Below are 24,184 nucleotides of genomic sequence, written 5' to 3'. Positions count from 1 at the left end.
ACGAAATATATAGCGTATACAGTACCTTCCATACAAAACATCCACCACGTCATGGCTCTATGCCTGATTGCACTCACACTGAATGTTACTCAAACTGTTACTAATACATTGCTTAGCTCTTGTTACATTCATCCGTAATAGCTCACTCTTAGCAAACAACTGTGCAACGTGATTGGTGTGGTTCCAAGACATCTTTCCTGGCAAGATTTTGAAGGGAGAGGGGCTTTTCTCAACTGCACCGGTCCCAATAGTCCCACAGATCGACAGTACAAAAATAATACAATCTTCCTTATTGACCTTCTTGTATCGTCTGAGATGCAAATCAAATGTATCTACTATTCTTCATGAAGTCCAGCTGACAGTCACGAGAACACAGGTAACCTCTCATAGGCACCAGCGAGGAACGACGCCCAAAGTCCGACGAGGTCACGGAGTGCGCCACCCGGGATAGGTCCAGGGGTTTGGAGAATGTGCCGTGAGGTTCCCGCTCAATGCTTATTGGTGACCCATGATAGCACCAGTGCCATTGGGATGGGGAGAGGTAGAAGCACAAAGTGACAGGAATCTCACCTTCCTGGAAGGGTAGCCTGAAAGAAAGAGAGAGAGACAGCTAGAATCATGGTCCCTTCCAAAACTCATGTGGTTAACCGCTTAGATGACACGTACAAAGGAATGCAAGCAGAATTTCAACATGGGCAGTAAAAGATTCCTAGATGACATGTGCGAAGGACTGCAAGCATACCAAACTTCAACAAGGGCACTAACATATTCTTTCAACCAGAATAACAATTCCTCAATATTTCATGGGTTGGTAAAATACCAGATAGTGACTTGATAGTCCTAATAGTGTGATAGTGGACCAGTTGTAATGTTTCTAACACAAGGAATGTGTTATGATGATAACACATGATTATATATACAATGTATATATATATTTATCTATTCATTTATTTTTGTGTGTGTGTGTGAAAATAAAGGATGAATAAATACCATATGACAAAACATTTTGAGCATGATTGATAGAATAAATTTGCTGTATTTATGCAAAACTGAACACTGAACAGATGATTATAATGCATGGAGAAATGTGATTTTGTGAAGCTGTGCCAGATAAACTGGTTAGACACTGTGACCATGAAGTACAAAAACTGTGCTATGTACGCATTGGGCTTGTTGATGCTGCTGCAAAAAAGGTTACCATGGAAGATTCACATTTAAGGTATGCTTTCTCTGAGTAACCCACATGATACAACATGCTAATTTTGCAGTGAGGAATATACAGACTGGCCTAACCGTAGGGTTTGAAATGCTATTCTGGGGAAGGTGATACGTCCCTTGCCTATAGCCATGGCAGCACCATGATTTACAAAGTGAGAATTTAACATTCTTGATAAAAAGCAATGATGTCATCTTCAAAGCCATGTCATCTGCATTCTGTTATCAAAGCACAAATTTTAGCCTGTGAAATAATGAAATGAGATAAACTCACAGTAAACAAGATTGCCACTGAGGTACCCCAACAATTCATCAACAAGATACACCAATGGATGGAGAACTACTCACTTTTTGGTGACAATGGTCCTTCCAACCAACTCAAGCAAGCTAGGCACAGGTCCACAATGCTCTGTAGTCCTGAATATGCACATCTGTGTGGCATTGGCATCAAATTCATTCCGGGACAAGTCAATCTCATCCATTCGTAGCTCCATAAACGAGAAGGGAACAAAGCTCAGTCTGTTGTGGCTGGCATTCAGGAATCTGAGTTGACGTAGACGACCAAAGTTCTCAGGCAGGGACCCCATGCCATTGTGTGAGACATCTAGTCGTACGAGACTAGCCAGGTTGGTGATTTGGTGGGGCAGTCTTTTGAGGTAATTGTGTGAGACGTTGACATACTGCAGAGTTCTCATCAAGTGGCCCTGGCACAGACTCACAGGGAAGTGCTGTAGCTGGTTGTGGGAGAAGTTGATCTCAGAGAGGTGTGGCAGCTGGTTCAGTGTGTCAGGGAGGGTGTGGATGATGTTAGAACTCAGGTCCAGCGATCTTAGGTGCTTTGCCAGCAGTATTCTACTATCCACTTTCTTCAGTCTGCAATCTGTGAAGACAAATCCAAGCAACCTAAGTTACAATTAACTCTTTATACACAGGCAATTAGCACTGGTCATAGACAAATCAGAAATGTAGATGTCACAGGTACAGGGTATACAAAGCACTTTCTTCTGAGGAGGAAAAATGGACATCAAATCATCACAGTTTCAAACAAACAGCAGCATGTGACATGTCGGGTTGTTGTATCTTGTAGTTGTCACATTGAAAATGCATTTCCACGCTGTTTCATGTATTTTATCCATATCGGTCATTCAACTAGGCAAGCATGTTTATGTGCAGGGACAATGAGACAGAGAGAGTGAGTGAGCGAGAGAGAAAGCGAGAGAGAGAGACAGTGCTAAGACAGGTGTCAATGTTATGCAAGCCGTGCCATCAACGACCGGGATCAGTTTACTTTTTTGCATGTGAATTAATAGCTAGGTGTATAAAGAAAAGACAGAAAATAGCTCCAGTGCCGAGAGTGTGCTGTATAGATGTCTTTTTATTTGTATCAAATACTTAAAATGCCTTTAAAAGGAGTGCCGTGGCTGAGTAGGCAATTTTACTGTGGAGTATGATCCTTTTGTGGCAGATATCATTTAGGTTTTGTCGGGAGCACACTCATTTAGCTTTGTGGCAGAAAATCCACCTGCCACACTCAGGCGCCAGTTGGCACGATATTTCAACCGGAGCTCAATTTCGTTTGCGGCCAGGAGCCGTCCACCTTACCTTCAGCCTTTATACAGTTTAACCGGAGCTCAATTTCGTTCACGGCCAGAAGCCATACTCCAACAGCCTTTGCAGCTTTACAGCAGACAAGGTGAAGAGGCATTTTGTTCATATTTACACCGGTCCTCGGTAAGCTAATTGTGGTTTGAAATTTTTGTCGTGTATAAAGGTGTGAATGTACTTCAGGGCACCACATGTAGCCCCGGAGAACCCTGTAAATAAGTGATAAAGTATATCATAATGGTGCATAGCTTTCGACAATGAAGCGGTGATGTTTAACAAGGTATGCACTGTTATATTTATAATTCCTGCAACATTTCATTATGTGAATTTTGTATGTCAAATGGATAATAGCGCAGTTCTCAATTTTCACTGTGATGTCAGGATTCTACGCTGACAACCTTTTGTGTGTGTATGATTAGAACACACCCCATTGGTATATGACGCATTTAGATAATTTTGTATATGGCACCGAGGTCGAGTCTACTCCTAGGCAGACGCATTCCAAGCAGAGCGACTGTGTCCGCCCCTAGCTAGGGAGAGCCCTTTGACGCCAGTAACTACAGAACGCGGGTCCCTCGCGACATTTTGGAGTTGGAACAGAGAGAGTGCGTTCCACCTCAACTTCAAAATCCACGGATAGCCTACCCACGAGGTTATGTGCTGGAAGCTAGAAATTGGTAACAATTAATTTGTGACTTTTTGGACGACGCAGGTGAGAGATGAACAGCGCGAGTGTATGACACTCCATAGACATGATTTAGAATGATGTGAAGATGTGGTTTGAGATTCCAAGGTGAATGTAATGTGAACACAGTTCGAATATTGGTACTTCCATAATCAATGATAATTGTGGGTTAGTACAGAACCCTGATGTTAACGGAAGTGGTGTAGTTGAAGACGAATGCTATAACTCAGTAAACCGTTGTGCGTGCAGGCTGGTCACCTCAGGATCAGCACTACGGTGATGTGAATATAATAGTGCTGCGTTTGATAGTGATATTGATAGCAATGGTGATTTGATAGTGAAGTCGTTATAGTTATTCGGAATACAGTGATAAGTCGAAATCACAGGTGAAACCGGACCAAGTCAGGGTCCTGTTCACACAGTTGTGAAACATAGGTGGTGTTACAATTTAATCAATCTCATACAGAAATTTGGCTTTGTATTTTGTGTTAGTCACAACCCCTTGATTTCGGTTTTGTAAATACTTCACAAATTGTTTTAATAAAGTGTACTTTAAAGTGAATGGCACGAGTGTGATCGAGTTATCATTTAAGTCCGCCCATGTGACAGTAGTCTACGAAACAAATTTCAGTGTCAGATGAGACTGTTGTGGGAAATGAACTTGAGGTAGAGTCAATATGTCATTATGTAGGAAGAACACTTGAGTGAAATTTAAAATTGATGAGGCTAATATTGCCATTAGTCTCAATCTGGAACTCAAGGAAAGATATAATTCACCATTGACTTGTAGGTTCTCCATAGTCTTTGGAAAGCTAGTTGTGATTGGGTAGTCCCTGGGGCATCGAACCACCACACTGGTCTTAGGACGCTCAACCTGGGACTGCTTGGCTGGAACTAGACTGGACAGCTGGACGTTGGGGATGGACTTGTCTCTGTGAGCCATGTTCACTGCTGTGAGGAATGCTTTCAACTGCAGGGGGTCAGCCTATAGCATGGGTTTGAAAGAATCAATAGGGCAATGCCAGGCAATGTGTCTCTCTTTCAGTGGTACAATCCAACAAGTTATCTTGAGAACTCATTGTTGTTGAATACCACTTATACTTCAGAGACTAAATGCTTTTTAGCATCAGCGAGATAGAAGAAAAAGCAAAGCAAGCACAATGTCATTTTTACATTGACAAAATGGCCAAGACATCCCATTTTTCCTCTTATCAAAAGAATCTATAGCAAAGAATAATGTTTGACTAAATGTTGTTCATTTTCTTTTTTTCTTAAAAAGATTACCAGTGTAGGCAAGGTTACCACTTTTACACTGACCTTCCATCACAACAATAATGTTGCTTTCTGAATCTTCATTCATACACATCACTTAACAAGCTTTAAATTTGTTTTGCACGAATTCCACTCAGCACATGCATGTGACCCATTCAGAACCAGCTGGTTGTCTTCAGTATGCCACTGTAAGCTCTCATATAATAATCACAAACAAATCTGTCCACTGTTCTTGGCTCTTGACGTATACCTTGCTGATGCACACGTCTTGTGCTGGCTCTTGCAAGCGAAGAGTTGCTTTCCCCTCCTGAGCAAATCGAGCAAAGATCTTCTCCACATTTCCTTTCAACTGAAAGTAAACGGTGGAAAGACAATCAATATATCACAAAAAACAGTATGACTGCTATATATATATTCAAAGTGAGCAATACTTAACAACTACATCCAAACATGAAACCTGGGCACCATGTACATGCACTGTACAAAGAAACATATATACATTGAATGACAATACATTATAAATGAGTAACTACTTTATGAATACTTTGATAACATTCCTGGAGATGTTGAAATCTGTTAAATTCCCCAGGATAATATGCCCCCCCTTTTCTGCTGTTTCTGTGACTAAATTGATGTATTATGTTTTTTATTTTATCATAAATATTGTGACTTCGACCCAAGTAAATAAACTATGTGTAGTTTTTCAATGACATTTACGCCCAATGACAATGATCACAAGGAGTCCAACGTTCATAATCATGACTAAAAACATGTGAGGTTAACATGAAAACATTACCCTTTGTTTATCAATGCATTCTAGAAACATTTCAAGGATTTCAGTAGTAATGAGGAAAAGGTTGTGTACAGTGGAGCTTATGGCAAGAAACATTGTTATGAACAGCACTTTTCTTCTGACTTACATAGTACGCACAATCTTAACCCGTTGAGGACGAGTCCTGAGTATACTCGGGCAGGTGTCTATGGGAAATGCGTGTTGCAGCAAAATCAGCCCATCCTCAACAGGTTAAGCGAAGCAGAGGATTTCATGATTCAACTTACAGAGTATTTAGCACCATCTCTATCCTTTGCTGTACATACAGCGAGAAATATGCTGCCCTCTTTGTTGCTCGTCATTGGCCTTCGTCCTATCACCAAGGAAGCTCTCGTTGTCCTGCCTCTCTTGGCCACGCCATGAGAGGGCAGCATTCTATTTTGGATTTCCACGTCACATGGAAGCCTCATGATGCCAGATGCTTTGCGTAACCAGTCAAATTCCTGGGGGAAAAAAAGATACCAGTATCAACGTTTATTACCACAAAAAAATGTAATATGAGCACACTGCCTTGCAGTTCAAACTATTTTTCTTTATTCTGAACCAGTTTAATATCTGGCTCAAAAAAGTTGATCTAGGCAAAACTTTGTCCACCCATACATACATGATATACCAAATTTCTTCAGGATACCTCGAATGGTTTTGAAGCTATGCCGTCTACAAAATTCATTACAGACAGACGGAAAGACGGAAGGACGGTTGGAAGGAGGAGAGCCCGAAATCATGCCCCTGGGGACACTTCATGTGAGAGGCATAAAAATTCCCATAATGAAAAATTTGTAATCCATGTAGGTTCTACAAGTGCTCTTTCATTATAATAATGAGAACAAAAGACAGATTTTTACAAGTCACAATGACTATTTTTTACCACAAGCACTACAAGCGATGTCAATTCCAAAGTCTCCCAATTTAGAGACAGTTGTAACTTGCTATTGATTTTAAACCCATCGTATCATAAAAATACGATGAGAATGGAGCAAAAAAAAAAAAAAGGTTAGGTCCCTATCCTACTTTAATCACTTTTGTGAGGAAGCTGGTTGTGTGGTGTTCATGGGGCTTGGTAACGGTGCGGCGGCCCCAAACGCATGGCGATATCCAGCTTCTCATTGTGTGTGGATAGAGTTCTATGTACAGTACAGGCTTGTGTGTGGCTGTATCCAGCGTCTCGGGCCATGGCTAAAAGTCACAACCACACTCGTGTGGCTGGATGATAAAGACACACATGTGTGGTTGAAGATCTAAGTTTATATTTACACTGCCTTTCAGGCAACCACCCACGGGCCCCTACTACTGTACTAGTAGGATAGTAGATCCAATCACCGGACGCTTTTTTTTTCGTGGCTTTGAATTCTGTACTCAGAGGATGAAATTTCGGCTAAAAATAACACCACTTATATTATTCAGACTCGTGGAAATTCAGCCAACTTATGTCAATTGTTCGCTCCAGTTTTTAGAAAATTTGCTTCAAACATACCCTCTTTAAAAAGTTGTCTTTTTGTGCGGTGCAAAAATCGCATTGTATAACCGGACACGATTTTCGTAATGGAATAATCGAGGTCTTTTGCACCTAGTCCTTGCACCAGAATCACAATTCATGCCACAAATCACCGAACACATTCTCACCGGGCAGATGACAAAGAAAAAAATTGGCAAATGAAGCTCAAATTTCGTATTTTACGGTAAAATGTCTGTCTTGAACATTTCGAACAGTTCACGCAATAAAACCTTGTGAGACATCAACAACTTCTATCTTACGTCAATATGCGCTTTGTCTATGGGAGCTGCATGCGCGGGTGACGAGTTACGGGCCCCTTTTAGCGCACAACTATTCCGCATCGTTCGCGTTTGAGGACGATAGCTACAAATTTCCGATATTGATCAGTGAACTTGTGCCATGGTTCTGCACCTTGGAATCTTCAGCATTTTTCCTGTATAAATGTGAGTGGGATTTCATAGAATTTCAGTCACGAAATGTGATTCAAACATGCATAAATATTAGCTATGACGAGGTGCGGGTCACTCAACTACCGGTATATAAAATTTGAGGTAAAATGTGAATTTCTTCGTGTTTTTACATTTTTATGTCGCGTTTTTTGCGATTTCGGTCCACACAAGACAAAGTTCTGTGAGGCTAATCTACGAAGTCTCGTACAGAATGTCATTAGTACGCAAAAATGTGCATGTCCGGTAGCTAAAACCATGGTGTCCGGTTTACCATGCTTGTATATAAATTACTAATGTTAATTACTACTGTGGTACTAGTACTAGTGCAGTGTAGGCAGCTAACGTTAGTGGTATTTTTAACATTTATGATCTTAAATTGATTGACGTTGGACAATACCACTGAAGAAGAAGATCTACGGCAAGTGACAAAAACATGTTCTTATAATATATATATATATATACATGATATATACCGTAGTTATGGGTAAACTCGGCCTAGCGGGTAAAGTCGGCCCCCAGCGCGCGCAGTACAAGTAGTTGTACTGCGCGCGCTGGGGGCCGACTTTACCTGCTAGGCCGAGTTTACCCATAACTACGGTATATGATAATTTTTCAAGTGCAATGATGAATAGCACGACTCCACCTGTCTAGACAGAAAGATCCGTCTGTCCGGAGGAGTCTCCTATTTTTTTGACGTTATCGCTCTCCTCAGGAGGGGATCCGTGAAGCCAGACGCAGTCTCCGCGGAACATTTCCCCGATGACCAGATACAGACTGATCTTTCGGTCAAGACTCCACCAGTGTGACCTACATACAATGCCACAATATAGATCTAAACCATCAACAACACGTCACAAGTCACGCAAGTAAACTCCTAACATGTTACACCCGGCACCCACCCCCAACCACAAAGCAGTTGCAAAGATCCTACCAGCAAAGATCCTATTCTAGATAGATGTGGTCTACCTTATCTAGACTCTAGATGGTCTGGATGAAACACGACGAAGAAGTTATAAGGTGTTAGATTCTACCCTGGCTTCAAGGATTTGTAAGAGAGGTATGAGTAGGGTTAAGATAAGTTTCAAATCAAACTCACCACGATAGGTGTTCGGGAAGTTTTCAGCCATTCAAATCTCTCCCGCGGGATTTCGATTTCCACGCACGGAACGGTTTACGGACTGGATCGACGTGACCTACGGGTACGTAGACGCGTACACCCACCCGAATAAGCACTCGTCACTCACGAGTCGCATGAAGCACCCACGGCTACGGCGGCTTGCAACGGCTGGACTAGCGATCCAGCGAGAGCTCTCAGCCGGCTGCATGCAATATCGCCGCAGAGGGCATACTCTCACTTGACTCGCGAAGAGTTATGTGCTGTTGTCAATGGCGTTCGGATGCGTATGATTATCTCTCACTGAATTTGTTCTGTCGTCTAAATTTATTGGTAAGTTTTCCATTTCATTTAGTAGATTAATGAATTTTAAGCTAGACAAGGTAAAATTTGAATTTTCCCTTTCATGCAGCGAAACAATGCGTCACAAGCTCGGCAGGTAAAGGCGACTGTCAGTGACTATCCGCCGCCGTGTGAATGTGTCGACATGGTCTAGTCAGTATAGTCTACTACTAAAATAGTCCTACGAGGCGACGACTACTGCAGCGAGCTGCTCGTCTACCGCCCATGCCCTGTCTGTCTGTGCTGTGTAGTACTTGTGAACCTCCAGTAGTGGTACGGGATACCAAGCCAGTCCAAGGAGCTAGGAGGAGGTAGATTCTACACGTTAGCCCACCTCGACTGGTACTGGTGGATAGCAGCCAGCAGTGGATCCATGTCATGTTGTGCATTAACTCTGGTTCGCTGTAACCAGTAACAGTATAGTAACACGAATGTGTTGGGGTCTGTTGCTGGTGCGGTTAGCACTGGTTTTAGTTTGCATACAATTTACAAAGTGATTGTTACCGGTACAGCCAAGTCTTGCACTTGATGATTTTAGGACTTTTAACGTTGGTTGTAAAGGATAACGCTTAATGGTGCTAGTGCAGTTTTGCACCTTGTGCCTGAATTCAAAATTCAATCTGTAACTTTTGTACATATGTGAAACCCTTTTTCCGTCTCTCTTTGGGCTTGTCACTTAAAATCCTAAAAATGATAAAATTTCACATCAAAATCCATGATACATGTTTTCACGGCAGCGCGCAGTACAGTTGATCATTGGATCTGAATGTAGCAATCACTGCGAGTTTTTCTATGGTATCTTTAAAAAAGATACACCGTATTTGTATAGACTATGGGTGAACTCGGCCACTAGCTAGCGCCCTCACTACTAATTAATACTGTACAAGTGGCTGAGTTACCCATATCAATGTACTACAGTACTTTTTTTCCCTTTCCCTCAACCAGCTTTTCATAAGATTTACGGTATTGTTTGTTTACAAAGTGGTTGATTGAGGTGTTGAGTGTTCTGTGTAGCATGTGCCTGTGTGTATGTGTGTGTGTGTGTATGTGTGTGTTTTAATGAAATAAGAATGAAAAATGTGATTTTATGTTGATCTTGGAAATAGGGAATTATAGAATTTGGTTGATTGGAAATTAAAGAGAAAGAGAGGGAAGACAGGAGACAGAGCCAAAGAGGAGAGAACAGACGCGGGGGGGGGGGGGGGGGGGGGGGGGGGGGGGGGGCAGATAAAGAGAAAGGATGGGAAAAGGGGCAAAAGAAAATACATGAATGCAAAGATATAGCACTGAAAAGCCCCCCTTCCCCCCCCCCCCCAAAAAAAAAAAAAAAAAAAATTAAAAGGAAAGTAAAAAAGATTTTAAAGATAGAAATAACCTTGAAATGCAACTAGAAAAAGAGGAAGGAAAGAAAGAAGAGACAAATGGGTTAAAAATGAAGGGAGGAAATGACAAATCAAATTGAATGTAGAAGAAGAGAGAAAGAGAGATACATGTACATCAAAAACTAATTACAAAAAAACAAACAAACACCCTAATGAATATAGAAGGAAAACAGAATTGTATTGTACAAAAAGGAAAGAAAAAAGATACTTATTGATAGAAGGACTTTGTCAAAAGGAAACAAAAATATTGGTTGGTTGGAGAGGATAGAAACTAAATGTAGTGGAAGGGAAATATGTATTAAAGCAAGGAAACAAATGACAGAAGAAGAAAATAACATTGAAAAAGAAATGAAGAAAAGTTGGGAGGAAAGAAAAAGTCTAAAAATAGAAAGGAAAAAGAAAGATAGTACTTGAAAATGAAAGAAGATAGAAAGATACGAGAATGCACACACACACACACACACACACACACACACACACACAAACACACTTTCTTATGATCTTTAAATTTCATTTAATATTAGCACACACACACACACAACATGTACTTGTATACTAACACACATGCAAATATCAAATTAAAAAAACAGAACCCAAGGCATACTCGTAACTGCTCTGGAGGCCTAATCATGCTGATAATACAACCACTCTACTGCAAGATTTGGAGCAGGTAAGGTATCGGCTGACGGAGAGTGGAAACAAAATTATCTTCTAAAGATACCATAGAAAAACTCGCTGTGATCGATTTGAGATCGCTGCAGTCAGATCCAACCACAGACTGTATCGCGTGGAATGTGTACCATTGTCAGCATTGATTTTGACGTGAAAATTCGTCATTTTGAGGATTCAAAGAGACGACAACCTCAGAGAGAGACGGGAAAAGGTGTTCACACATTGAAGATTGAATTTTTTGCCATAAAACTGGAATTTAGGCACCTGGTGCAAAACTGCACTAGCGCAAAGGATAACAGTATAGTTGTAAAGTTAAATGGTGCTCCACCATGAAGGTATAGTAAATGTATAATGGGTGATTTCAAGTTTATCGTTGCTAGTGCTTACAGTTAGTGCTATCTCAGCACTAGTACCGGCAATAAGACTGAACCTGAAATCAGTCGGTATTGCTGTTTTGTCGGAGGTTGACCCAAAAATTATGACATATTTCCGGTAGGTGGTGTTGGGCCCGGTGTTGAACGTTGTCTGCTGAACCAAGCTCCGCCTTTTGTGTTGGCAATTTACATGCTTTTTCCCAGTATTGCTAATTGTCTTGATATCACAGCTATGTGTGATTGAATCTAATGTGATGGTCTCTTGAAATTTGAACACCATCGTATTATATGTGCATTTACAGTCTGTATGTGGACTTGATGTTGCCACTTTGTTATTTCTCTACATACTGGTATGGCTTTATTGGATAAAGTTTCCACATTTTGCAAGTTGTATACAAGTGCATTACATGTTCAAAGGCAAATGTAATACACCTGACAAAGATAATCATTGCAGGTTCAGCGGGTATAGTATACTGTACGAGCTGAAATTTTCACGGTGGTTTTATTTTCGCAAATTTCGCGAATCGCCTTTGAACCGCGAAAATAATGCGTAGATAACTAAGTTCAGTTAGACCCTCGCAATCGCGAAATTAACAACACATGAAAATGTCCTCCAAGTAGCAATTCGCGAAAATATCTGTACGCGAAAATTTCAGCTCGTACAATACAATGTATATGTTCTTGTGCTACAAGTCAGTTCTGTAGCTCTTGTCCTCTTTTTACCCACTATTTTTTCTTTCCATTGAAAACTGTGGACATGCTTATTGTTGAGTCCATTAAATTCATTACTCACATTCATTGCCTATTTCATGTTGCATAGCCTCATAATACCTTTCAGATACAATGTGTTACATAACAAACAGATTTGATTTATTATTCATGTATTATTTATTCCATCATGTTTAAACAGGGTAGTCCCCTCAGTTTCTCAACTGCTTTCCAGGGGAGCCCTGTGTACTGTATATACATGATAAAACACTGGATTACAATAAACTTCATAAAAAATCACATACAAACACATATACACAGAACAATACATGCTTAAAAAGATACTAGATCATGGAGACTGACATAAAATATATACTAAATTCAGCATAGACAAAGTGTATTATTAAAAAAAAAAACCTGTACAGTATTTCCCAAAAAAAATTACAACGGGACCCCCCGCAATGATATCTTTAAAAATAGTGAATCGATCCAAATACAAATTCAGGGTATGAAACTATAACTCATTGCCCACATCTTGCAGAAAACCCCATTCGATTTGCTTCAGTGGTCAAAGAGAAATGAGGAATTTTGTAGAGGATGTCGAGAATCTCTTTTGTCCAAGTTCTGTCTTTTATTCAGGCACTAGAGCATTGAATTGCCAAAATTGGAAAAATTAGACTCATGACATGCTTTACAACAATCTACATTTCTCTGTGACTGCTTAACCAAATTGAATGAGGTTTTCTGCAAAATAGAGCTAAGATGTTATATTTTAAGGCCCCGACGTAGCACTTAGACAGGTCGATCATTTTGGATGTTATCAATTCGAAAATTTGATTGTAATTTTTGAGGGACATACTGCAGTATGTCCCACAAAAATTACAATAAGATTTTCGCATTGATAGCATCCAATATGATTATTTTTTTCAATGCTGCGTCAGGGTCTTAAAATATAACATCTTAGCTCCATTTTGCAGAAATCCCCATTCGATTTGGTTAAGCGGTCACAGAGAAATGGGGATTGTAGTAAAGCATGTCATGAGTCTGATTCTTCCAAGTTTAGCACTTCGATGATTTTGTGTGTGAACAATAGACAGAACTTGGACAAAAGAGATTCTCGACATCCTCTACAAAATTCCTCATTTCTCTTTGACCACTGAAGCAAATCGAATGGTGTTTTCTGTAAGATGTGGGCAATGAGTTATAGTTTCATACCCTGAATTTGTATGTAGATTGATGCAATATTTTTAAAGATATCATTGCGTAGGGCCCCGTTGTAATTTTTTTCGGGACATACGGTAATTACTGTTATGACACACCAAAAATAAAAACTGAGTTTAAAATACCATAAAAGGGGTTAGTGGAACCAAAAAGAAAAGTAATTAAAAACGACATAAACAATAAATGAATAACCATTGTATCATGATAACTATTTATTTAAAACGTATAACTCAACTGACGGCATAATTTTCTAAATTTTTCAAAAGAGGGGCAAGTTTGTAAGAATACTGGTTAAGTGTTGAATATTGCACTTCCCTGGTAAGAAAAGGACGTTAGCATGTATTTTAGGGGGCTGTTGACTGCGTATCTGGTGTGGTAGTATACCTGGTCTAATGCTAATGAGTGGTTTTAGATAAGCCGGCACTCTGTCATTTAAAATCTTGTAAACCATTATACATTGCTGGTATTTAAGTCTTTGTTCGATTCATTGCCACCGAAGCGTTTTCAGCAGGGGGGAATTTGATTTTACTGTTAGAATAAATCTGTGATGTTGATTACAATCATCAGATTTTCCTTTCTATGTTAATAGGCAGGTAGTAGTTTGTTGCCACATTGTAGAGTATACTTGGCATTGTCCCCATTTAGACTGAATTAGAGCAAAAAGAAGTGGTTTGATATGACCAGAATGGTGATTATTAACAATCTACATTCCTGTAGGATAACTTCTATTGCTTCTTGTTTTGTTTTTTGTACGGCTGTACAAAGACATTCAGATCAAAGTTTAAGGAGTGTGTTGCCAAACGGTAGGACCTTTCTTCTCTCATTAGTGTGCCGTTTCGTAATAGAATAATGCCTTTAACAGGATTCTCACATGATGTGTTATAATTTGTGTAGCAGTTGTCTCCCCATTTTAATGAGTGCGCACAATGATAAGTCTGCTACACTTTTGTATGTTTTTCAGCAGTATTCTCATCATGCGCTAAGCATGAGATGTCAATTATTAAAGTACACTAGTAGTTTATGGATACCTGAATGAGAATGGCCTGAGTCCAAATTTAGTCATCTGTTGGGACTCCTTGTGAAGTACAAAAGTGTGAATTATAATCATTCAAATGAATGTTGTACAATTCAATTTGTATTCATAACATTCCCATTTAATAATTGAAATGTACACAAATTTGAATATTTTTTTCCCCAAAAAAATTCTCTTTAATGGACGTGGATCTTTCCTACATCCAGGTATTCGTACATGATGACATCACTGAAGTAAATGGAGGAGAAAATGATAGCATGTACTGCTTAAGAAGACACAAAGTATTGCTGGCTTGTGGTCTCAAGTTGAGATGAAAATTTTCAAAGCAATTCGTCAATGTTTGTGAAGATAAAATATCTTTGGAGAATGGGTATCCACATTTGGGATTGTGTGTTTGTTTGTGTGTGTGTGTGTGTGTGTATGTTTGTGTGTGTGTATACAATGTAAGTAAAATCAGGAACAGTGGTTGTCTTTGTCCTGGAAATCGTGTCCATTTTCCAAGTGCTGAAGGGAAGAAAGAATTCCTGAAGAGGTGTTGCATGTGAAAAGCTTCCATTTCTATACGTGATGCTTTCAGTCTTGTTGGGATTATCTGACAGGCCTGGATTCTGGACAGGAAGATCAATTTCACTGTCATGTGGATTGGGAGAAAGCTGACGTTTTGCAGCACCAAAGTGCCAATTATGCAATGTAAATCACCCGGATACCTCTAGCCATGCCATGGGGTCATTATGGTTATCTGTGATACGAGGGTGTGCAAGGGATCTTGCTTGCAGCGACATGGTTCAGAACTTGATCAAAGTCATCAATTTTCATCCAAGCATAGAGAGAAGAAAAAGATGTTGTCTGGTGTGTTACTCTAAGGTGCATAGGTTGGCTGTCTCAGCAAGGCAGTTTTTTATTATGATATACTGCGTGGCATCTTGCATGATTTTCTCTTGGATCCAGAGTATTCAGTTCGCAGATGTGACATTTCGGCAAATCGGGCTTGCAGATATGGGCAATTCCCTCAGCCATGATGTCTGCCCACAGAGTTGACTCACTAAGCACTGACATGAACTGATGATTGATGAGATTTGATGAAACCTTCAAAACTAAGTGTTCATCCTTGTGTTTCTTTAGTTTTCCAGATACCTTTCTTGTGAATAAAAATGTTGTAATTCAACATGCTATTGTGAGAAAGCATGCAATATTGCTCTCTTTATGAAAACACAAAATTTTGAAGAAGTGTGCCTACCCAAGCCCCAAATGTCAACTGCCCTGTTTGACAAGTTTCATATTGGAGGCTAAGTGTTTGAGTGAAGGAGGCTTTAAGACTCAAGGAGCAAAATGTCCATGTGCAAATTGTCTTTGCTTACCAGCCACCTGTGCAGATGTATTGCCGATAATAGCATGGGTAAGACAGCAGCACTGAAAAAAGACTTGGTCTGTATTATCGGGGGGGGGGGGGGGGGGGGGGGGGGAACAGGTTTGAAGCACCCTGAGTAGTCTTAGACCCCCGTTTACAGTGAGCAAAAAGGCCGGGCTCGGCCACAGCCGAGCCCGGCCTTCATTTCAGTATAAACGCGCGAAAGGCCAAATGCGGGGCCAAAATTGGCCGCGCATTTGGCCACGCTCTGGAGGTGGTCTCGGCCACGGCCGAGCCCGGCCTTTTCTCAGTGTACACGCAAACTGGGCCAAATGCGGTACCAAATTTAGTCTGGCTTCCAGACCCTCTACCCGTACTTATTCGCTATTCAGGATATTAACCCCCTCAACGTCGAAAACTAGTATAGTTTAAGGTGGTTTTGTCCTGCAAAGGATTTTTCCCTCGGCAAAGGCCTTTACCGAACGGCGACTTTGTCGCCACGGAATCCAGTTGGTAAAGGGTCTGGAAACCAGACTCTACCAAATTGCGTTTGTTTACAAGCAGAGCGCCACTACGACAAAATATTGAAGTGTTTGAATTAAAAGCCAGGGCCGAGCCCAGCACTGTAAACAGACAGAATTGCGGGGCTCGGCCCCGCAATTGAGGCCAGGCTCGGCCCAGCCCCGCACTGTAAACGGGGTCCAAGTGATATTCAAATATAAGTACTCTAACGTGTGTCTCTTATCCTTAGGTACTCTATCAGAATTCTGCCAAAACATCTAAAATTTGTACGCACAGCTGTGATCCCTAAATTTTGAAAGTGTATTGTGTGATTTACTTCATTTTGCTCTTTCACAGAATTTGTATTATGCATTCAAATAAAAATATGTGACTGATAAGAGAGAAGTTCAGCTGGCAGTTGAATACAATGTACATCAGATGTAGCATTTTTGTTCTAGATGATTCTTTGTACATCATTTTGTAGGTCAAAAATCAGCTGATCCTTGTAAAATTTAGTGTACATGTAATGTATCATTGTAATGGAGTGAACAGACACTGGATATACACTGTAAGATTTTAGGTTATACAGTTTGTACCTCTCAGGTTTATGGATTGTAGTTGTGCAACTACATAACTGTATCAAAAACTCTAAATGCAGAAAAATACATGTAGAGATCACAATGTTTGCCAGATCATCTGTAATGCTTATTGTTACCTTGCACAGCTCATGAAAAAAAATGATAAAGTTCCATTGATTTTGCTTTTCTTATGTCTGTATACAAAAACTGCTGTCTCAGTACATATAGTAAATCTTATGAAAGTCTCTTTTAACTTGATAGCATGCATTTTGTGTACTATGAATAAGGCTTATGATTTTTCAAATGCTGCCACTCTTTCGGACAGTGTATGTGGTCAGTTTATTGTATGCTGTGTAGATCAGTTATTTGCATGTACACTTTTTCCCTCATTTCCCTCCCATACAAGCCTGAAGGTTTGTTAGTATTAGAGTTTATGGGCAAGCCGAGTACTCATACTTCTTTTGTCAGATCAAGGAGGTATGAGAGAACTCTCATACCTCCTTGGTCAGATCTATCTTTGCTACAAGCAGTTCAGTTTGGAGATATCCTGAGGGTATGCCTAAATTAAACAGCGAGGGACGTGTAGGAAAATGTAACCATCAAATTCTAGTCTTTGCTGAAGTCAGTATCACATCTTGCCTGTCAAGCACAGCCAAACAGGGCTTGAATGATTTCATTAAATGCATGGATGTTTCCTCAAAATTTCATATCGATTCTTATGGAAACAGAATTCATACCTTTTAAGAAGGAAATGCATTAAGCTTGTGGAGAAGTTAATAAGCAGGGGGTGTATAGACACCGTCTTGTGGTTCTGTCAGCATACTCCCATCTGTTGACTCTGTAACCTGATCAACCCCTGGATGAGTATCAGCCGAGAAGTGAAAGTCTGCCCCTCTTATCAGCACATTCATGAGCAGCCGGCTTTCAGTCTCTTGCTCGTCTTGATGTAAATGCCTGCTTTGTGTGTGATGATATTCACTTTTATAAGTGTTACCATTCAAAAGTGTACATTCATATCCATAGTAACATGCATCCCCACTTTACTGGCTATTCAAAGGCCCATTCTGTGGCTCAAACATGATAAAGTATTAAAGTACAGTATAGATATACGTACAAGTACTGGTACAATGTACATGTATGTGTACCTGCCCGAGGTCGATATGAAGTGTGGGGGGGGGGGGGGGGGTGTAGGCCTATGTGCTTTTTGTGTTTTTGTGTTTTTGTTCTTTATAGCACAGGATGAAGTTCAGGAAATTGGAAGTATGAGCTCAAGCATCACATGATGATGTCATGTGCATTATGTTGAATGCTTTGATAGTGTGTCAGTGCATTGTAGTATGATGTCAATTACAAAAGTACATCGTTCAAACATCATTGTACAATAAAACATATCTACACTTTTAATTTGAAAATGTACCTTGGTACAAGTACTTGTTATTACTTTCCATAGCATACTCTACCTTCCATAGTACATTATGTGTAGGCCTAGATGTTACATTGAGCAAGATTGTAAGATGCAGTACACATTATTGTTGGTTTCAGTTACCGTAAATGCTGTAAGGTCTGTAGTAAACAATTTTACTCCAGTCCTGCAAGTTTGTTGTAGGCATTCTTTGGGAAAACCAGCATCTAAGTTTGGGTGAATGTAATGCATGGTTTGGTTTGTTTTGTTCTTGTCAGCCTACTAGAATGTATATCCTGTACAGAAATGCATGTCCTGTCAATGTTAGGACGATCTTTTCGATGGTGTTTCCTTCCTGGGTCTGTTTTGTGTGTCTCGCTATCCATATTTCAGGCGCAGTTCCTTCCATGGAAGCTGAGAGATGCTTTAAACAGGCAGCTGTCTAGGGCTTTCTAGAGTAGTCTGAACCCCAGGAGTTGTCCTATTTCTTGTGTTATATTCTGTGCTTTCACTTTGTCTAATGTTCAGGACAAGTTCTATTTGTGGTTGATGGTTGCTGTAGATATATTTAGCACTTGAAATAAGTATTTCATCAACTTAATGCATTCACTCTCTACAATAACTACACTTTGATGACAGTGTACAGACGTTTGTAGTCGACAGAGAATCACACTTGCCTTTTCACTGTCATTAAGGTATTTGGTTTCAAGGATATTGGATATTTATTTCATTTAAAGCTTGGTGCCACATCGATAAACACAACTGATATTATCTGATGCACATCCTGTATCGCATTCTCATATGGAAATACAAGCGTGTGACTTCCTCAGTGGAAAGTGTTCACTTGTCAGCACACTCTTCAATAGCTGTTTGGATTAACATGGACTTTGACAGAAATCCTACTACCCATTGGTTACATACATTCTGTGCATTGTCAGCATGATTGCCTCTGCCCAACAGATGAGATTACAGTGTTGTTTATGTGTTATATGATATCAAGGGTTTTCCTCTATTGCTGTTGAGTAATGTCTCAGAGAGAAAAAAAAGTTTCAGCTGCCATTTGCAAATCGTCTTCTTATTTGTGATGAATCCATGTGACCTGACTAACTGATGGCAAAGCTCCTGTGCCCATTTTCTGCATCCTGAACTTTGTTTAAATGAAAGTGAAACTTTGAAGTTAAAAAAGATTTACCTCAGCATATAGACTGCAAATTTAGCTATACAAAGTAGTTCTAGTTTGTGTCCCATGTTATTCTAGAAGAAGTGAATAAAGTTTTCAGTTTTTATGCCTCCGCCACGAAGTGGTGCCGGAGGCATTATGTTTTCGGGTTGTCCGTCCGTCCGTCCGTCCGTCCGTCCGTCCGTCCGTCCGTCTTTCCGTCCGTCCGTCCGTCCGTCCTTCCGTCCGTCCGTAATGAATTTTGTGGACAGGGTAACTACCAAAACCTTTTGAGGTATCCTAATGAAACTTGGCATGTATGTGTATTAGGGGGTGAAGTTGTGCCTATCAACTTTTGGGTGCACATGCTCAAGGTCAAAGGTCAAAAGGTCAAGGTCAAATGCTTAAAATTTTACTATTTCCCCCATATCTATGCAATGCCTGAAGATATTTTCTTGAAACTTAGTGTATACATGTACTACCCAATTAAGATTCTCTGGTGAAAGTTTGGGGTCATGAGGTCAAAAGGTCAAAGGTCAAAAGGTCAAGCAAAATGTTAAAATTTTACTTTTTTCTCTGTATCTTGGAAATTGTTCAAGGTATCTTCATGGAACATAGTATATATGCATCTACTGACTGGCAGTGGTTATCTAGGGAATTTAGTGTTCATGGGGTCAAAGGTCAGGGGTCAAAGGTCAAGGGCAATACTTTGAAATTTTACTATTTTCCTTATATTTATGCAATGCCAGCAGGATTTTTTTTTTTTAACTCGATGTATGCATGTATAACCCAATAGAGATTCTCTGGGATTTTTTTTTTTTTGCCAAGAACGTCAAAGGTCAAAAGGTCAAAGATCAAGTGAAAGTGCTGAACTTACTTCTTTCTCCATATCTCAGAAGTGGCTCAAGTTATCTTGAAACCTACAAGTATTACATGCTGAATTTATGTATGTTCTGCCTGACAGTGATTCTCTTATAAATCAAAGGCCAGATGAAAATGATAACAATTTACTGTTCAATACAGAAATTGCGCTTTTTCTCCATACCTTGAAAATTACTCAGTGCATAAACTTATGAAATGGTCAATGTCAAGTTAAAGTTCTTAAATCCCCAAATACATGCTCTCCTATTCATCCAATTAAACATAGGTCAAGGAAGGTAAACATTCAATACATTTGTGACAAACATGTCATTTTAATATTTTGCCAATTTTGTGAAAATGTAATCACACATTGTCCACATGTACTATAGACCTATTAGGAGAATCATGCATTATGGCGGAGGCATACCAGTCGCCATAGCGACATTTCTAGTATTATTATTATTCTTTAAATAGGACAAGTTATCATTTTAACTTTCAGTGAATCTTGCTTCAGTTTCTAAACCATATAACAGTTGGCATAAATGGTGGCTTGAGTTTTGCAAAGAGAAGTTCTAAGTGAGTGAAGTACCATACTTTAAAAGTGGAAATTTTCATGTGAGTAATTTTTCATGCTCTGCATGGTAAGATAAATTTCATTGGTGTCTTTAATCTCCAGGAACAAATTCTAAAATAGTATCACATTTAGGACCCTAACAGGTAAAAATTTAAATGCTTATATTTTCATACTGGTTTCATGTTGCACAAAAATGTTCTCTTAACAGTATTAGAAGGTAGACGGGCTTAGTAATCCAGGATCAACTAATGCTTGCAAAATGGACTCCCAGGGTTTGATTTAATATGTACGGTATACAACTTAATAAAAGTACAGTTGAACCTCTCTTATCCGGCCTCCCTTTATCCGGATCTCTCTATTATACGGACGCAATCTCGTCGTAATTTTTTTTTTAATAATTACGGGAGGAAAGGGGGATTCCCAACTCCTTGAGAACTCCTACACAAACACACATGACTTACCCATTACTTCCAACATGATTAACATACATTACATCAAATTTCCTTCCAAATTGCTTACCTTCAGACATTTTAACATCCCCAAACATCCCCAAATGTAACAATGAAAAGGTTGCAGTATACACATTACTACATGTGGTACTACAATGGGCGTCATCAGTACATGTGTATGTATGTACATGTATAAAGCATTGAGTCTCCCGTATCCGGCCAAATCCCTTATCCGGATGAGCCCCGGTCCCGACTTGTCCGGATACGAGAGGTTCAACTGTAAGTAGAAAGCATTGAAAATAGTATCTAATTGATTATTAAATTTTCAGGAAAGGACAGCCATAAACAGGCTTGGCGATATGGTGCAATTACAATCGTAACTTGCCAAAAGCTTTCGCCCTCGCTACCTAATTTGCATAAGGTAAACAACATGTTTACACAAAACCACTGGGGAAGTGTTGCAGGACAATCGCAATATCTCGCCTCAGAAGCCATCTACTATCAGTATAAAATCTATACAGCAAATGGAAGGAGAAACTATTCTCTAACTTGCTATGCTAGTTATTTGGGATTATATTGAGGGTAAACCTGAGAAAACTTAGCTTCCAAAAATGGCGAAACTTAGCTTCCAAAAAAGACAATTTGGTCTTTAAAAAAGTGTTATTTTCTCACATTTATTTTATTGCCCAAGAATGGAACTTCAGTGCTGTAAAACGAGGAATGTTCGCGTGCATTTTCATTTCGCGAATTTCGCGAGCGCCAAAATTCACGAAATTAAAATGCACGTGAAAGTTTTTGCCTACACTATATGCATTGGATGCCAGCAGCAATTCGCGAAATTGTTATGCCGCGAATATATTGTGTTTTACAGTACTGTATACGCTATAATTTTCGCGTACATAAATTTTCGCGAATTGCCGCTATCACACATTTTCGCGAGTGGTTAAATTCGCGATTGGGGGACCAGAGAAAATATGAAGTGGCAAAGAAAGTGTGAATTTTCAACTTACTAGCAAATAAGAATGATACTAGTTATACACTGCATGAAAAAAAAAAACTTACCAAACTCTGCGAACTAGGAAGTTAGAATTCAACATTTTTGAAGTGGTTAAGTCCATCGCGCTAGATTTCTGACGAGTGGTCCCCTTGCGATAATGGATTGGCTCTCTACAGTATTCGTAAGTAGACGTGGACGTGCGTAAACAAGCTTAGCGCATAGCCAGTATGGTCTGTTCGGTAAGCCGTGACATGGATACTAGTACTGAAATGTTCGTATCATCAAGGCAAGGGATTCATTTTGGAAGGTAATATTTTCGCGTGTTGTTAATTTCGCGAATAGCTCCCGACTCGCGAAATTCGCGAAAATAAAACCCCCGCGAAATATATAGCGTATACAGTATATGGCTTGTGGTAGTATGTCTATACTCTGTTCCAAATATCTTTTCTGTAATGTATGTCGCACGGTAATGTCGGGGAAAAAATTGAGATCACCGTCACTTGTGGCCCATCATAAAACTTATATAGCGTAAGTGTTACACAGTCCAATGTATTATTTTCCATGCTGCATCCAACTGTTGAAGCACTTTGCAGGGTTTGTGCCCTCTGCCCTGTGGACCGAACAGTGAGACCGAACCGTGTCACCTATAAACCTGACATCGCTGATTGGCTATTACTATTGCATGTGCTGACCAGTAGAGAATGCATGCACAAAAGGATAATCTAGTTGTTCATGTCCAGTGTTTTCTCATAAACTTGGTGGTCCATTTGCTCTGATTTTGACCTAACTACTAATTGCGCAAACACGAAACTTCACAGATAATGAGTCTGGGGTAAACAGACTAAGGATGATGTTAATCAAATGCATATTCATGCTGTGGCAGACTTGTGTTGGGAAATAATCCTAACCCTTTCCCACGATCCACTCAAACAGAAAAATACTAATATCTCGAAAGATACATCAGCATTTTCACCCAAAGTTCATTTGGAGGATAATATATCCATGATATCAGATATGTGAAGTTTCAAGGGATTTGGTGGTGAAATAAGGGAGTTACAAGGAGGTGAACTTTCAAGATGCGCTTCGCACAGTGCTTCGATGATCAATGCAAATTTAAAAACTTTCGCCTCTTATTGCAGAGTTAATTGCACCATACCGCCAGGCCTGTACAGTAAATGTTAGCATTGTAGTGACTTAGCCATTGATACTGAGTAGAATGCTTGAATTTGCTGAGAGCATACAACTGATTCACCAGGTAAAAAGCAAATATAAAAACTGTGCAGTCATTTGACCCTGCCTGTCAAAATTCCAGATCCTTGTCAACTTATTAACCCTTTAGTTTATGAACTTATACACATTTCAACCAAGTTTTGCACATACCTCTCAGTCTGGAACAGTTTAGAATGCTGAGGCATGCAACTGGAAGCTAGTATTAAACGTGTAATAGCCATGGTGAGATTTCTGACATAATGACGACAGCCCTTACCCTAAGGGGCAAGTGAAACCAAGCTGAGAAGGAATTCCTGACTTAACTTGACTGAGGGGAAAGAAAATATTAGATTTCTTCATTATTTACTATTAGTGGGACTGGCTGTCAGTGGCCCCAATGAACCCAGTGACCTTGTGTGGAGAGGTCAAAGTAATATGGCCACTCAACAGGTTGGAAGGAAGGGGCAGGCCCAGGCTGAAAGAATAGGAAGGTGCAGTGCTGAAAGTGACCTTTTAGCATGTGGCTTGAAGGATCATTTTAGACTTTATAAAGTTCAGGAAGGCAGCACCCTCACCAGTTGCAGGACTTAGGGTACAGAGGCATGGTAATCTGTTGCAGTTGTGGGACAGGGATAGGGGTTGGAAGACATGTTTATTTGGGGGAGAATTCTGTGGGTTAGAGTGCAGGGATTTTGTCTGACAGTTCA

General features: G+C 39.9%; 2 protein-coding genes across 2 annotated transcripts in view; one reads left to right on the top strand and one right to left on the bottom strand.

Moving 5' to 3' along the window:
* Nucleotides 1–322: 322 nt before the first annotated feature.
* On the bottom strand, nt 323–8,765 carry LOC139718048 (leucine-rich repeat protein 1-like). Its single transcript, XM_071629537.1, has 6 exons — nt 8,650–8,765; nt 5,837–6,052; nt 5,028–5,126; nt 4,283–4,490; nt 1,564–2,095; nt 323–587 (listed from the first exon to the last, which is right to left on the bottom strand). The coding sequence occupies exons 2-6, from the start codon at nt 6,017–6,019 to the stop codon at nt 323–325; spliced, it is 1,287 nt and encodes a 428-aa protein (XP_071485638.1). The 5' UTR covers nt 6,020–6,052; nt 8,650–8,765.
* Nucleotides 8,766–8,916: 151 nt separating this feature from the next.
* LOC139718065 (BTB/POZ domain-containing protein 7-like) overlaps nt 8,917–24,184 on the top strand; it is a 102,948-nt gene continuing 87,680 nt past the window's right edge. Inside the window, exon 1 of the mRNA XM_071629560.1 lies at nt 8,917–9,000. The gene's annotated coding sequence lies outside the window, so the exon portion shown is untranslated. The remainder of the gene's footprint in view (nt 9,001–24,184) is intronic.

Source organism: Diadema antillarum, unplaced genomic scaffold (genome assembly GCF_040938485.1).
Source record: "Diadema antillarum isolate AM-2024a unplaced genomic scaffold, OU_Dant_1.0 scf00000087, whole genome shotgun sequence".
Taxonomy (NCBI): domain Eukaryota; kingdom Metazoa; phylum Echinodermata; class Echinoidea; order Diadematoida; family Diadematidae; genus Diadema; species Diadema antillarum.
Note: the sequence above shows the minus strand (reverse complement) of the source record. Positions and strands in the feature narration are given on the sequence as shown.

Bases quoted from the DNA above. Each gene is read 5' to 3' on its own strand.
- LOC139718048 (XM_071629537.1), bottom strand. From the start codon at position 6,019: ATGAGGCTTCCATGTGACGTGGAAATCCAAAATAGAATGCTGCCCTCT. The intron at 4,491-5,027 runs GTATACGTCAAG...CCCATGCTATAG, and splicing joins AAGACGTGTGCATCAGCAAG to GCTGACCCCCTGCAGTTGAA. The intron at 2,096-4,282 runs GTGAATTATATC...TTGTCTTCACAG, and splicing joins GGAGAACCTACAAGTCAATG to ATTGCAGACTGAAGAAAGTG.